The sequence below is a fragment of the Crassostrea angulata genome, chromosome 8 (assembly GCF_025612915.1).
Source record: "Crassostrea angulata isolate pt1a10 chromosome 8, ASM2561291v2, whole genome shotgun sequence".
Classification (NCBI taxonomy): Eukaryota; Metazoa; Mollusca; class Bivalvia; order Ostreida; family Ostreidae; genus Magallana; species Magallana angulata.
In genome coordinates, this window is record NC_069118.1 from 59,814,813 (window position 1) to 59,830,986 (window position 16,174).

General features: G+C 37.8%; 1 protein-coding gene across 12 annotated transcripts in view; it reads left to right on the forward strand.

The window, feature by feature from the left end:
- Nucleotides 1-16,174, forward strand: part of LOC128157924 (IQ motif and SEC7 domain-containing protein 1-like) — a 55,026-nt gene that overhangs the window by 35,628 nt on the left and 3,224 nt on the right. For all 12 annotated transcript variants that reach the window (XM_052820585.1, XM_052820592.1, XM_052820584.1 and 9 more), the window contains exons 2-10: nucleotides 2,760-4,265; nucleotides 9,137-9,298; nucleotides 10,954-11,035; nucleotides 11,327-11,359; nucleotides 11,687-11,861; nucleotides 13,113-13,252; nucleotides 14,621-14,746; nucleotides 14,964-15,063; nucleotides 15,904-16,025. In XM_052820585.1, coding sequence (XP_052676545.1) covers nucleotides 2,760-4,265; nucleotides 9,137-9,298; nucleotides 10,954-11,035; nucleotides 11,327-11,359; nucleotides 11,687-11,861; nucleotides 13,113-13,252; nucleotides 14,621-14,746; nucleotides 14,964-15,063; nucleotides 15,904-16,025 — 2,446 coding nt within the window. The remainder of the gene's footprint in view (nucleotides 1-2,759; nucleotides 4,266-9,136; nucleotides 9,299-10,953; nucleotides 11,036-11,326; nucleotides 11,360-11,686; nucleotides 11,862-13,112; nucleotides 13,253-14,620; nucleotides 14,747-14,963; nucleotides 15,064-15,903; nucleotides 16,026-16,174) is intronic.

Here is a 16,174-nt window from a genome sequence, read left to right on the forward strand (position 1 = left end):
TGTTATCAATGTTGTGAGATGGTCGCCTGTTGTTGTCAATGTTTTGAGATGGTCACCCGTTGTTGTCAATGTTTTGAGATGGTCGACCATTGTTGTCAATGTTGTGAGATGGTCGCCTGTTGTTGTCAATGTTGTGAGATGGTCGCCTGTTGTTGTCAATGTTGTGAGATGGTTGCCCGTTGTTGTCAATGTTGTGAGACGGTCACCCGTTGTTGTCAATGTTTTGAGATGGTCACCCGTTGTTGTCAATGTTGTGAGATGGTCGACCAACGTGTCAATGTTGTGAGATGGTCACCCGTTGTTGTCAATGTTTTGAGATAGTCGCCTGTTGTTCTCAATGTTGTGAGATGGTTGCCCGTTGTTGTCAATGTTGTGAGATGGTTGCCTGTTGTTGTCAATGTTGTGAGATGGTCGCCTGTTGTTGTCAATGTTTTGAGATGGTCACCCGTTGTTGTCAATGTTGTGAGATGGTCGACCATTGTTGTCAATGTTGTGAGATGGTTGCCCGTTGTTGTCAATGTTGTGAGATGGTCGCCTGTTGTTGTCAATGTTGTGAGATGGTCGCCTGTTGTTGTCAATGTTGTGAGATGGTTGCCCGTTGTTGTCAATGTTGTGAGACGGTCGCCTGTTGTTGTCAATGTTGTGAGATGGTCGCCTGTTGTTGTCAATGTTTTGAGATGGTCACCCGTTGTTGTCAATGTTGTGAGATGGTCGACCATTGTTGTCAATGTTGTGAGATGTTCGCCCGTTGTTGTCAATGTTGTGAGATGGTCGACCATTGTTGTCAATGTTGTGAGATGGTTGCCTGTTGTTGTCAATGTTTTGAGATGGTCACCTGTTGTTGTCAATGTTGTGAGATGGTCGACCATTGTTGTCAATGTTGTGAGATGGTCGCCCATTGTTGACAATGTTGTGAGATGGTCGCCCATTGTTGTCAATGTTTTGAGATAGTCGCCTGTTGTTGTCAATGTTGTGAGATGGTCGCCCGTTGTTGTCAATGTTGTGAGATGGTCGACCATTGTTGACAATGTTGTGAGATGGTCGCCTGTTATTGTCAATGTTGTGAGATGGTCGCCTGTTGTTGTCAATGTTGTGAGATGGTCGCCCGTAAAATGTTGTCAATGTTTTGAGATGGCAGATTCTGATAATACTGTCACAGTTACCACAGAGACTGGAGTTATAATTGTGGACACTTGTCAGCTAGGTCATGTCAGGGGTCCTGGAAATGAGTATGGTGTCAGGTATTTCATTGAACTACGTCACACACTGAGGGGGGGTTCTTGAGAGGAGGCTGCAGTCTTTATCTGAACATATCAAACCACTTTTCCTGCCTGTGACTTTTCCTGCTTGTATGAGGGAATTAAGATGATGAAATCTTAAAGCCCTCGACAAGTTCTCCGCCATCCAAATATCAGAATAGCCTACTTACTGTACAGTAATTTAAAAATAAAGTTGTTGTCATGGTGCTCATTAAGTCTTGTATGTTGTAATCTTTATTGTTTAAAGAGAAGTCAGGAGTCTCTGAGTTGGCAAACTGATTCTCAACCCTGTTTACTTTAGTTCATCATCTTTCCCTCTGTGTAAAACTTAATATTACTGTAGGTTTTTATTTTTCATTCAGTGTGACCTGGGGAGGACTTTAGAGCAACTGACTCCTATTGTCATGTCTCTGATCATTAAAAATAGGGATCCACTGATTTTGCTTTACTGCTTATGATATCCTGTTAATCAACAAATCTGTCTTTTTGCGCATAAAAGCCATATATCTATGGGGTAACCCTTTACACCGACCCCCATACTAAGTAGTGTCATTAATAGTTGACTAGATACCCAGCCACTGCGACCAAGAATCACCTCACCCTATTACACTGTGTCCACTCAGTCCCAGTCTAAGTCCATATCATGTCTAATGTACTCAAATGATTAATGCATTGCATATGCAGTTGTAAAGAATTGTGCTAGCATTCAATTGGTCTGTCAATTTTGCCTTGAGGCTGTCATTCCTGGAGATGATGGTATTGATTCCAAAGCTTCCCTCTGAAGACCTGTCTGATTCAGCCATATGCTAGAAAGTTCTAAATGGAGAGACAGAAAGAGGAGAAAGAGAATTGAATGATGTGTAGAAAAACAGAGAACAGCAAAATGAAGGGGAAAAAAAAGAAATAGTGATCACTAACGATATCTAAAGAAATGTATGAGAGAGAGAGAGAGAGAGAGAGAGAGAGAGAGAGAGAGAGAGAGAGAGAGAGAGAGGAGAGAGAGAGAGAGATCTCCGGGTTTCATCAGATATTGATTATTGGCTATCACAGCCCTCCACTCTGTTTACCACGCCATGTTCTTTAACAGTACAGTTATAGGTTATTGCGGTAACAAAGGCCAATAAAACCAGGCTCCCTTTGTTCTTCCTTTCATCGGGAGTTTATTTTATGCTGCAGTCTCAGGTAGCTTTTTTGGCTGTGACTTCTAATTGCTGTTTCATGTTCAGCTGAGAGAAAACAGGCGTTTAATGTTTAAAAGTGATTTGTTTTGACAAGAAAGCAAGTCTAAAACAGGATTAGTGCTATTAATCTGTTGGTTATGTGTGTGTTTGTTAGACAGAACTTAATATTTTTGAATATTTATCCTAGCATCTTAAGAACTACCGTCAGTGTTGACTGCTGAGGTTGTGTAAGAAGAGTCGCTGTAGATTATACAGCTCCCAGCTCTTGGTTGTATGTTACTGTGTGCAGTGAGATTTAACAGCATTTTTTCTGTTTCAGTGTCACTAACTCAAATAGTGGGGAGGAATTCCTACGGAACAAGAACAGATCGCGTTCTGTTGGAGGTTCACCACTCGAGTCGCCACGAAGCAGCAGACTTTTATCCCAGACCAGTGTCCATGGCAACCGCTGTCAGCGGCAACGGTCTTTTCGACGAAATGAAGATGAAATAAAACGCTCTCGGTCGCAGTCGGTGGCCTACGAACTCTCACAGGACCTGCAAGACAAACAGGTCGAGATGTTAGAAAGAAAGTATGGTGGATCTATACGATCTCGACGGGCTGCGAAAATCATCCAAAGGGCATTCCGCCAGTACTCAATGAACAAAAACTTTGAGAAGCTTCGGATTGCGGTGGGCGAGCGCAGGTTATCAAAACGTTTGTCAGAGTTAGGAAGAAGCAATACAGTGAGTGCGGACACATATTTTATAGGAGGACCCTCCGTGTTACAAGGGAATGGCGACCTACAAAGACACTCTGACATTCTCGGAAAACGCGGAGAAAGTGATCGACTTCGCTTTGGTGAAAATCGGTTACGACAACAAATGTCCTTGGACCAAAATGCTCGGTTTGATTCTCAGTTAGCTAATAAAAGGAACTTTGACAAGAGAAAACTCGAGCGACATCGAGAAGTTGACTTGCCTGAATCTACAAAAGATGCCAAATCTGTCTCAAGTGAAACAAACAATAACCGAAACTCTTGTCCAGAAATGAACGAGAGTAGTGCTAGTGACTCTCCCCAGCCCCCGAACACGGAAAGTACTGTCGATCCGCACAGCCTGGACTTTGAAATCGTTCTGGAGAACAACACAGGAATTGTGTTAGCCGAGAGTTTCCACAGTGAACAGGGTCCACCGGAGGGGTCCATGTACCTGGGCGGATATAATCACAAAAAAATGTCTGCTTCCTCTCTTTATTCCAATGCAAGTACGGACACGTTAGAGAACAGAAGTGAGTCCTACGATTCGTATAAATCCAATTTTTCTGACTCTGGCTCCTATGGTAGTCAAGGTGATCTACAGATTCGGATTGATGCGGTTCAGCCGCTAGAGACTGTCCGCACGCCGGAACAAAAGCAAATGGCTGATCAGACTCACAAATATTACATGCAACAAGAAATTAAAATGCGTAAAAACGATGCATCGGGATCTTCATCGGGTAAAAAACCCCCACAGGTTCCTGTTAGGGCTCCGGAAGCCTCACCCATTTGGAAACGGAAAGGTGCCAACACAAACGGAAATCCAACTCCGCCAGTCGGAAACAAGCTACAGGAACCGAAACGTATGAGCAATATATCAGAAATCAGTGAAGCAGACTCAATGTTAGACGCACAATGTGCAAGTTCTCCGAATTCAGAGACGCTTAGTATAGGAAGTGAAGCAAGTTTAGTGAATCAGCGGAAACTCCGGTTAAGTGGAACTCCCGAACATGGGGGGCATAGTGGAATACACAAGTCGGACAAGTCTCGCAAACGGACTTATAGAATTGGACTTAACTTGTTTAATAAGTAAGTATTAACCACAGAATTATTTTGGGAAAACATATAATAATAAGTTTTATAACTTAGTACAAGATGTTGCATTGATATGGGGGGGGGGGGGGGGGGGGTAAGCACAAAATTCAGAGGAGGTGGGGGAAGTTAGCACAAAATTCAGAATTGATATGATAAAAATTGAATCATGTGGAATTGGGTATTTGCATGATCAAAGATTCTTCATAATGCAATGGATTAAATTACTGACAAGTGAACTACAATATACAGAATATGAAATATTAAGTTTGGAAGTGTGTACTTAAAAGCTCCATGGAAATCCATCTTACATGTAGACCTGAAATTCTTATAATTTTATGTCATTTATATTTGTTTAGGATCATGCATTAGATTATGTTATAAAATATTGATGTCTATAGCATTCCCCCAATTTTGAATTATTTTAATCAATAAAACTGTAGATTTTCTACATCTGCTCATACACAAATGTAATTCTCAGGCATGTAACCTCGTCAGTGAACATGCATATATACAGTCAAACTTCGTTATCTCGAACGAGATAGGACTGTTTAAAAACTTCCGAGATACCAAGGGTACAATACTTAAGAAAAAAGTGGTTGGAACTTACAAATCACATTGACATATCCATAGTATTCGAGATATCGGTGTTCGAGATATCGAAGTTTAACTGTACATGTACATCATATTTCTTGCACATGTTCAACACGTGTAAGCCTGCATCTTAGCCATAACTATGATATGTTTGACAAATTGTTATAGAAAATCAAATTAGAAAGCAGTTTGTATGTGGTAACAAAGAATGGAAATCTGTGCAATTTAAATGCCTGTACTATGTGGGATTGAAAACAAATTAAGTCATACTAGGAATGATGTATACATTTAGGCAGGTGGTTGACATCTATAAAAGATCTTTAATGTTAAAAGCAATTCTCCCCCTCTAAAGTTATACCCAGTGAAATAATCAACGCACTCCCAGTAATTAAGATATATTCTGCCAAACCTTTCAACCATCAGACTTAAGATAACTGGTGCATTTCACACTAATATTTCATTAAGGAATTCTAGCCCTGTCAATGAGGATATTAATTTAATATATTTCACATTTCCTTATTAGGCTTTCTGAATTGTTGAACAGATGTTAAATCAATGCTTGTTTTTGCAATGTGTCAAATAGCTGCCAGTGGACTAAAACTCTTTCAAAATTGTATAATGAACCAAAAATGCATTGTGTATAATGATTGGAATTTTTGTACTCGCTTCAAAAAATCAAACATTTGATGGCAGCCACAAACAGTCATTCCTTTGAGTGGGGAATTGATCGCACAGTGGTTCACGCTGGTATTTGTCTTGGTCCAAAGTCAATCAATAGTTGGTACAAACAGCGGCACTCTGTGTGTGTTAATGTTGTGTGGGGGGGGGGTCCTATTGATTGGGAGTCAAACAGCCAGGGAACCTGTTACAGTAGTTCTACACATTCTGTTATGGTGATATTATCTTTAATCTGTTTTGATACATTTCTGTTCAAAAACAGCTGTTTCCCGGAATTATCTCTCTCCATTTATGGCCATGTGATACAAGAAATGTAAATGCTATTGGCAAATCTGATTTATATTCTTGATAATTAATTTACGCTTCTATTTTGACTAAAAAATTCTATATACTAGCTCCGGTATGCTTCTATTTAGTATATAAGATGATTCTATATGCTGGTATGCTTCTGTTTAGTATATTATTTATTTTTTTGCAACATGCTGTCATGAAAAAGTAAGGGTGGGTGTCAAGGACTTTTTTTTTTTAAGGAATAAGGAATCATTCTTTAAATATTATTAGGTGATAATTTCGGTTGGGGCATGGTCAAATCCAATAAAGCCTAAAGGGATTTATGATAGATTTGACCATGCTCCGACCGAAATTATCACCTAATAATATTCAAAGAATGAACCCTTATTACTTATATTTACATTATTTCCAATTTGTACACTTTAAAACAACATTATTTTAAAACCACTATTTTTTTCATGCAGCATTTGCTTGGTATTACTAAGCGGCCCAGCCAATGTCATTTTTTGTTATGCTGTAAGGCACCCCCATTTGGTGTCACTCATGTTTTTTGAAGTTATTGGGTTTTAGGGTTCAAAATTGATTCGTAATGTTATCACAGTCAAGGACAGTTGAAAATGTAAATATAACAAATTAATGTGTATAGACATTGAATAACCATGGTAACCAGAGTTTGCTCTGTTACAAAGTTACTCAATAGCAGCCTAACATATTGAATGGGGTCTGCTCATTAATGGGGTGCTGTAATTACCATCTCCCCATCTATCTGCTTCACCAGAATGGGGGTCTGGTCTGGCATTCCTTGTACCATTATACAGGGGATTTCAGGCATGTAATAGGCATATGGCATCTAATTCATAAACTTTTTTATGTTTATGCAATACAGACGTTACACTCCAGTTACTGATGGAAGGAAAACACCATTATGTTTTACCTAGGAGTTGTATGATTCCTAGAGGATTTATATAGGGGTTGTATGATTCCTAGAGGATTTACCCAGGGGTTGTATGATTCCTAGAGGATATACCCAGGGGTTGTATGATTCCTAGAGGATATACCCAGGGGTTGTATGATACCTAGAGGATTTACCTAGGGGTTGTATGATTCCTAGACGATTTACCCAGGGGTTGTATGATTCCTAGAGGATTTACCTAAGGGTTGTATGATTCCTAAAGGATATACCCAGGGGTGGTATGATTCCTAGAGGATATACCCAGGGGTTGTATGATTCCTAGAGGATTTACTTAGGGTTGTATGATACCTAGAGGATTTACCCAGGGGTTGTATGATTCCTAGAGGATTTACCCAGGAGTTGAATGGTTCCTAGAGGATTTACCCAGGGGTTGTATGATTCCTAGAGGATATACCCAGGGGTTGTATGATACCTAGAGGATTTACCTAGGGGTTGTATGATTCCTAAAGGATTTACCCAGGGATTGTATGATTCCTAGAGGATTTACCTAGGGGTTGTATGATTCCTAGAGGATTTACCCAGGGGTTGTATGATTACTAGAGGATTTACCCAGGGGTTGTATGATTACTAGAGGATTTACCTAGGGGTTGTATGATTCCTAAAGGATTTACCCAGGGGTTGTATGATACCTCGAGGATTTACCCAGGGGTTGTATGATTCCTAGAGGATTTACCCAGGGATTGTATGATTACTAGAGGATTTACCCAGGGGTTGTATGATTCCTAGAGGATTTACCCAGGGGTTGTATGATTCCTAGAGGATTTACCTAGGGGTTGTATGATTCCTAGAGGATTTACCTAGGGGTTGTATGATTCCTAGAGGATTTACCCAGTGGTTGTATGATTCCTAGAGGATTTACCCAGGGGTTGTATGATTCCTAGAGGATTTACCCAGGGGTTGTATGATTCCTAGAGGATTTACCTAGGGGTTGTATGATTATGATAGGATTTACCCAGGGGTTGTATGATTCCTAGAGGATTTACCCAGGGGTTGTATGATTCCTAGAGGATTTACCCAGGGATTGTATGATTACTAGAGGATTTACCCAGGGGTTGTATGATTCCTAGAGGATTTACCCAGGGGTTGTATGATTCCTAGAGGATTTACCTAGGGGTTGTATGATTCCTAGAGGATTTACCTAGGGGTTGTATGATTCCTAGAGGATTTACCCAGTGGTTGTATGATTCCTAGAGGATTTACCCAGGGGTTGTATGATTCCTAGAGGATTTACCCAGGGGTTGTATGATTCCTAGAGGATTTACCTAGGGGTTGTATGATTCCTAAAGGATTTACCCAGGGGTTGTATGATACCTCGAGGATTTACCCAGGGGTTGTATGATTATGATAGGATTTACCCAGGGGTTGTATGATTCCTAGAGGATTTACCCAGGGGTTGTATGATTCCTAGAGGATTTACCCAGGGATTGTATGATTACTAGAGGATTTACCCAGGGGTTGTATGATTCCTAGAGGATTTACCCAGGGGTTGTATGATTCCTAGAGGATTTACCCAGTGGTTGTATGATTCCTAGAGGATTTACCCAGGGGTTGTATGATTCCTAGAGGATTTACCCAGGGGTTGTATGATTCCTAGAGGATTTACCCAGGGGTTGTATGATACCTAGAGGATTTACCCAGGGGTTGTATGATTCCTAGAGGATTTACCCAGTGGTTGTATGATACCTAGAGGATATACCCAGGGGTTGTATGATACCTAGAGGGTTTACCCAGGGGTTGTATGATTCCTAGAGGATTTACCCAGGGGTTGTATGATTCCTAGAGGATAAAACCAGGGGTTGTATGATTCCTAGAGGATTTACCCAGGGGTTGTATGATACCTAAAGGATAAAACCAGGGGTTGTATGATTCCTTGAGGATTTACCCACTTAAACTGACATTAAACTGACCATATTGTAAGGGCAGGACTGTTTTACCCTGGAGTTGTATAATTTCTAGAAGACCTCTGAAACGGAGCATATTGTAAGGGCAGGGCTAAAGGAAGTGAGCTTCTTTAACAAATTAGACAGGCTTTGTATTCTGGTTTTTTTTTTAATTTTAATTTTTTTTAGGGGGGAGGGGATAGGGTGCCTTGGGTTGTGGATTACACTTTAACTTGCAATCCAGGGAATTCCCCACCTCTCCCCTCTGTGGGACCTATATGACAGAGATATGTTATAGAGTGAAGTCCCGGGCAGCACCTCTATAATTATTTGTGTATCACATATTAAATGTCTATTTGACTGATGTTTGCATTAATCATGTATAGAAAATAACTATGATACGATAAAATTCTTCGTTATACGGTATATCAATCACAAATTTTTTTTTACAGAAAACCAGAGAAGGGCATCATTTTCCTGTGTGACCATGGATTTATTGGGGAAACACCTCTGGAGGTGGCCCACTTCCTGATCACCAGGAAAGGCCTCAGTAAGCAGATGATCGGGGAATACCTGGGCAATCTGCAGAACCCGTTCAACCAGCAGGTCCTAGAGTAAGTAAATAGTCAGACAGGACATGGTGTGTCCCAAATAACCAACACACAGACTGATGGACGAATAAACCAATGACAGATGGACAAACAGACGGACATATGATGTTGAATATTATGTTCTGGGCTATCCACGAATTGAGACAATACTAACTTTTGTTTATCATGGTGTGTGGAGGTTGTGTCTGTCCATGGGTCATTTCATTGTCATTCTGCCTGGTGTCATTTTCATGAGACAGAGCATTCTCTGATGACACCAAGAAACTATCATTATAAGGTATAACATAGTGTGTATAATGTAGGCATTACCATTGCTTTAGAACACCTTCTATAGAGTGTTTGTGTCAATGTAAATAAACTCTGACCCTAACAAATTAATCCTAGGCCTGGATCATGGTACCACACAGTATATATACATTATAGTGATGCACAAAAAATGGGCTTAAAATGTTAGGAGTGATTAACATTTTTTGTCTTGCTTAAAATATTGGTTATTTTTTCCATATTGTATTCCTTGGAAGCAATCCAGAATTACAAGAAAATACACTGAACTTCTAGTGGTGCCCCCTGGAGATTCTGAACGTTATTACCCCCAGTCCTGATGAACCTATCCTCCTCTTACATATCCCTGTTACTTACTTCAAGGCTTAGGGATACAGAGTTAATATGTTTTGTGCATCAGATAGATAGATAAATGTTATATCATCAGTGAAATCTAATGGAAAGTCTCCAACTATGGCCTTCTTCTATCGCCGAATTTATCTCTGAAAACGCAGCTGCGATGATCAGATTTATTGAAAATTGTGTATTTTATAGCCCTGAAGAGGTACATGTACATTCATTTCCTGCCCAGTTTTTTTTTGTTTCTACCTCTTTTATCTTTGAAATTTGAAAATTTCAATAAAAGTCTTTTGAGCCCCCCTTTTGACATTTTGGTTATAATTGTGGTGATATCATTTACTTCTTTTTTTTAAACCCAGTGACATGTTAATATGATATCCCTAAAACAAAATTAATTTATAATAAAATATGTATAGACATGTGCTTCTATAAACTAATAGATACCATTGGATTTGTATCGACCGTTGGGTTTGATTATTCTGTATACTGTGGAATCATTTTCATTTGTTGGGGTCAATGTTTGTGCTTATCCAAAATTTTCGTGGTTCGTTGGATGTGTAGCTGCATGGGATAAATTTAATAAGTATTAAACAAATGCTTGTATATAGGATTGTTGGGATGTAACTATAAATTTGTGGGCAAGTGTTGGTACGAAAGCCATGAATATTTGTCTCCCATGAACAATGATGATTCCATAGTATATATTAAATTCCATGGTAGGATGAAGTACCTGTACAGTCGATGCATGTATGTGATCAATAATCGTTGACCAGATAATTACAGTGGCAAATTTGTTTTGAGTGATGGCTCTGGTGGGTGGTAATTAATACCCTCCCCTACCCCCCTCCCCCAACCAATCAGTGACCACCCATGAGAGAAGACCCTGGCAAGCAGTGTTGATTTTTGTCAGTAAACTCTTTATGACCAATAAGGTGTCTTTATTGAACAGCAGACACTGTTATATTTCAAAAGAATCTGCGATGAAAAGTTTTTACAGAGTTTTTCTACATATTGATCATGTTTTGATTTTTTTATAGATACTTTGCTCAAGAAATCGACCTATCAGGATTACAGGTGGACATGGCCCTCAGGAAATTCCAGTCTCACTTCAGAATGCCCGTAAGTCCCTTACTGCTATTTATAGATACAAACAGGGAAACGTTAGTACATATCCCCCCCCCCCCCCCCATTCCAAAAAAAGGGGGGGGGGGGAGAGAAACAAATCCAAATCATCATGAAACCTTTATAGAGCAACATCTGTCTATAAGATAAACTCAAGAAACCTCACAGAATAATGTAGAAACAAGATGGATGTACTTTCCCCCTGAATGTTGTCTTTTTATTTTTGTTTAGTTTTATCTGGTTTTTTTTATCTGCATGATGATTAATCACCTTTTCCTCATGTTACAGGGTGAAGCCCAGAAGATCGAGCGGTTAATGGAGGTAAATTGACTGGTGATATCCCCTTCTGTTAGGTGTTCAGAAATAGGAACAGGGGGAAAAAATTGGATAAGTCAGATAGAGCCATATAAAATTCCTTAAACCTCAAATCACTTGTACACTTAATTGTTAATCCATGTGTGATGGAAATATATTTTATTTCATTTAAAAATAACAGCAAATTTAGCTTTGAGAATCAGTTTTTCATTTCAAATTCATCCTGACATTAATTTGATACATGTATAGATTTGTTGACACTTTATTTGGTTTATGGTGAGTATATGCATGAGTATGAAACGGTGAACTCTGTATTATATTGAACTTTTACAGGCATTTGCAAATCGTTACTGTACATGTAATCCGGACCAAATAAAGAATTTCCGAACGCTGGACACAATTTTCCTCATGGCATTCGCCATCATCATGTTAAATACAGACTCCCATAATTCCAGCATCAAGGCCGAAAGGAAAATGAAAGTAGAAGATTTCATAAGAAATTTACGAGGTAATTTTATTAAATCATAAAATCTCTATTCCAAAATTGACAGGTGAACAGTACATATTTTTATAAATTTCAAAGGAAAAATGTAAAATAATTAAAATTGAAGAATGTATTAATTAAGCATCTCTGTTGTTTGCATAATTAATTCAAACTGGATTGAAAAATCAAAGTAAAGACATATTTGAGGAATGCATTTTACAGGTTCATTGAATATAAATGGAATTAAAAAAAGACGATGATTGGTGCAGGGGTAACAGTCAGCATCACTTAGCTCTGTTTATAGAATCAGGAAAAAACTTATACCTTTCACTAATCAAGTCAATGTTAATTGGATAATGGAAAACTCATTTTATGAATTCTTTGCTGAATTAGAAATCGATCTCTAAAAATTTGACAACATTAGACAAGATAAAATACAGAAAAAGGATAATTATATACATGGTAGATTTTAGTTGTGTACAGCACATTCATTTATACTCATGACTGTCTAAACATATGTTAGAAGTATTTACTCAGAAAGTACATATCCAGGAAGAGAGGCTGATTATTGTAAGACAGATGTAAAGATGATCATATCTCGCTCAGTGATGTCTGTTCAGCTGGTCGAGGCAGAGGGGTGGAAGGGGGGGGTTAAAGATAGATAGATGGGCTTTTTAGCTGGTTTAGTTTGTAGACTCTGTGTCTCCTTAAAAATTTTAATGTTCTGAATTCCCCCCAAAAGACATTGTTAATCAAAGCAGATGTCTGATAAAGGGAGAGATGGTTTGGTGTGAGGGTTGATCAGGCTCGCTAATTGTCAATGCTGGAACCCCATGGTTGTTAAATAGTAAAACATAACAGGAAGCAAATAACTTGACATTTAATGACTTTCTCTGTTCTCTAATTATAGCTAGGACATGTATATATTCAGAATTTTCTCTATGCTGTATTTACCAACGAAAGTTTTCGTACAAAGTATTTTTATCTTACACAATTCTGATGAACTCTTATCAAATTGCAAAAAATATATTAGGATCGTAAGTGCTTATAATTCATGTTAAAAATCTGCAGTGGATGCTTTGTGTGATTTTAGGCAAAAATTATTTAAAATACTGGGTTTGAGTTGATAATTTACCCTATATATTGTAGATTTGATTTTGAATTCAACATCAAATTCATTGAATTTCAAATAAAAAATTAAACAATTTTTCAAGATATTCAATTCCGTTTGTGTAATATTTAGTTTAACCTTATTGTATTAACCTGACTATTTAGCTATAGACGATGGACAAGATGTGGACCGGGACATGTTGATCGGAATCTATAACAGAATACAGACCCAGGAATTCCGAGCAGGGGTGGATCATGTGACCCAGGTCATGAAGGTCGAACAAACCGTGGTGGGAAAGAAACCAGTGAGTGTCTACATGTATCTATGTCCTATGGAGGTGTCTATTTTTGTCTAAATGTGTATGTGTCCTTGATAGGTGTCTATTATTGTCTAAATATGTATGTGCATTAGGGAGATGTCTATTTTTGTCTACATGTATATGTGTTCTAGGGAGATGTCTATTCTTGTTGTCGTGTATAGATGTGTCCTAAAGAGGAGTTTATTGTTGTCTACTTGCATCTGTGTCCTAGGAAAGAGTCTATTGTTGTCTAGATGTATCTGTATCCTAGAGATGTGTCTATTGTTGTCACATATATTTGTGTCTTATGGAGGTGTCTATTGTTGTCTACATGTATCTGTGTCTTAGGGAGGTGTGTTTTGTTGTCTACATCTATATGTGTCTTAGGGAGGTGTCTATTGTTGTGTGCATGTGTTTGTGTCTTAGGAAGGTGACTATTGTTGTCTACATGTACCTGTGTCTTGGGGAGATGTGTTTTGTTGTCTACATCTATATGTGTCCTAAGGAAGTGTCTATTGTTGTCTACAGATGTGTGTATCACAAATTAAAAAAAATATGTTTTCAGTATACATTTATATATTAGGAAATTGTCTATTGTCTTCAAGTGTGTGTTATAAACTAAAAAGGTGTGTTTTGTTGTCTACAAATGTGTTTTATGAACTAGAGAGGTGTCTATTTTTGTCTACAATTGTGTGTTATGAATTAGAGAGGTGCCTATTTTTGTCTAAAATTGTGTTTTATAAACTAGAGAGTTGTCTATTATTGTCTATAATTGTGTGTTGTACAAATAAACATGTGTGCATAAATGTTGTCCACAGTTGTGTGGTACCAAGATATGTGTTTATAGTTGTGTACATATAAGATACATGGTTACTGTCTTGAAATTTAAGTTATATTTGAATATTAGCTATATATAATTTTAAGCTATATTTCTGTAAGAAAACGTGACAGATGGCGAGGCTTGCCGAGCCCTCTTCACATTTTGACCTGAGCCCAAATTTTGCTTATATTTTAAGACAGTTTACATGTAACATGTATTTTGTTTATCCAGCAACATAACAAAATACATGTTAAACTGCCTCAAACGAGCTTTATTCAACAAAATTTGCATATATGCAGTTGAATTGGACGCCATGGAATAAATGAAGCAATAAAGATGACTTCACAGTACATTAGAACGTTGGTCAAATGATTTGTGAGGCTTTATTGGGACATTGACCGAATAAAGCTTTAATTTATTGGGTCACCTTTATTGGATCAATGCAAGGGGTAGTTGCTGGATAAAAATAAAGATAAGTTTTGTCAATAACTTGTATTCTAGGAAAGCATGCAAAATATTGTTTAAAAAATTTTCAAACATAAAATTTTTTCTAGCAACTGGCTCTTCCCCATCGCCGATTGGTGTGTTACTGTCGATTGTACGAGGTTCACGATCCAAATAAAAAAGAGAAAATTGGTCTCCATCAGCGAGAGGTCTTTCTGTTCAACGACTTACTTCTGGTAAGTATACAAAGAGAGATAACTCTTTCTCTGTATGACGGCATCAAATAGGCAGTCAGAAGTGTTTTTTTCTCTGACTGTTTATGAAAGTCTGAAGACCAGTTGCGGTTTTATGATGAAATATAAAGATGATAAATTTTAAATGTCAGTAAACATATACATTGATTAAGACTGTGTAACTATGAGAGAGTCAACGATTTATTCTCCTTGTCTACAGATAACAAAAATCTTCAGTAAGAAGAAGTCGGGTATCACCTACTCCTACAAACAATCCTTTCCTCTCAGCAGCATGCAGGTCTTCCTGTTTGAAACATCACGTAAGTCAACAAACAACGAACAAAAAAAGAAAAAGAAATTAATGTTGTATCGGCATATTTACGATAAAACCCTGTGGTTTGTTTTTAATTGATACAATAATTTAGGTATATTACAGTTATCTGTAGTTGTAGATCATTTGTCAAAAACTTAAGTCAATGCTTTTTAGCTCACCTGAACCAAAGGTTGAAGTGAGCTTGTCTGATCACCTTTTGTCCGTCGTCCGTACGTCTGTCTGTATACTTTTCACATTTTTGACTTCCTCTCTAAAACCACGTCCAAATTTCACCAAACTTGGTACAAAGCATTCTTAAGGGAAGGGAATTCTAAAATGTAAAAATAAAGGGCAAAATCCTTTTTAAAAGGGAGAGAATTGCAAAACAGTGAAAAAAGGGTGCATGTCTTATAAAAAATTGTGAGATAACTATGCAAGCATCCTCAAATAATGTCTATTTTGAACTGGGGCTCCAAGAGGGGCTCCAAGTTTAATATAGAAATATAAAGGGAAATTGTTTAAAAAACTGATTTAAAATGATACAAGGAACTGTTGTTCAGGTGAACGATGTGGTCTACAGGGCTCTTGTTTAAAAAATCAATATTTTATTTCTGTTTATCGAATATCATTTTTCTGAAGGGAAGTAACTGGCAGAATCAGCATGATGCTAGCGTTTTTACTTCAATCAGAAATTTGAAAGAAAAAAAATTACTTGTTTTGCTTCAGAGGTTAAATAAGAAACAATTTCTAAATCATTTACTAACAAATGAAGACAATGTAGTTTTACTAAACCCTTTGACATGATTTTATATCCAAATTTTAAACAGTTGATTTTTTAAAATTACAGATTACCAATATGGCGTGCGATTAGTGAGTGGAGTCAACAACAAAGTTCTGATAACTCTGAATGCAAGGAACGACCACGATCGGCAAAAGTTTGTAGAGGACCTTCGAGAGGCTATACTAGAGGTAATATTGTCATGCTTAATTGCAGCATTATGTGTTATAATCATATAGATGCTTTGCAGAAGATTTTTGTAAAAAGTGGCACAAACAGATCCAAAACAACATATTTTTGCAGTTTTAGAAAACAAACCCATTTCCTCAAAGCAATGCTT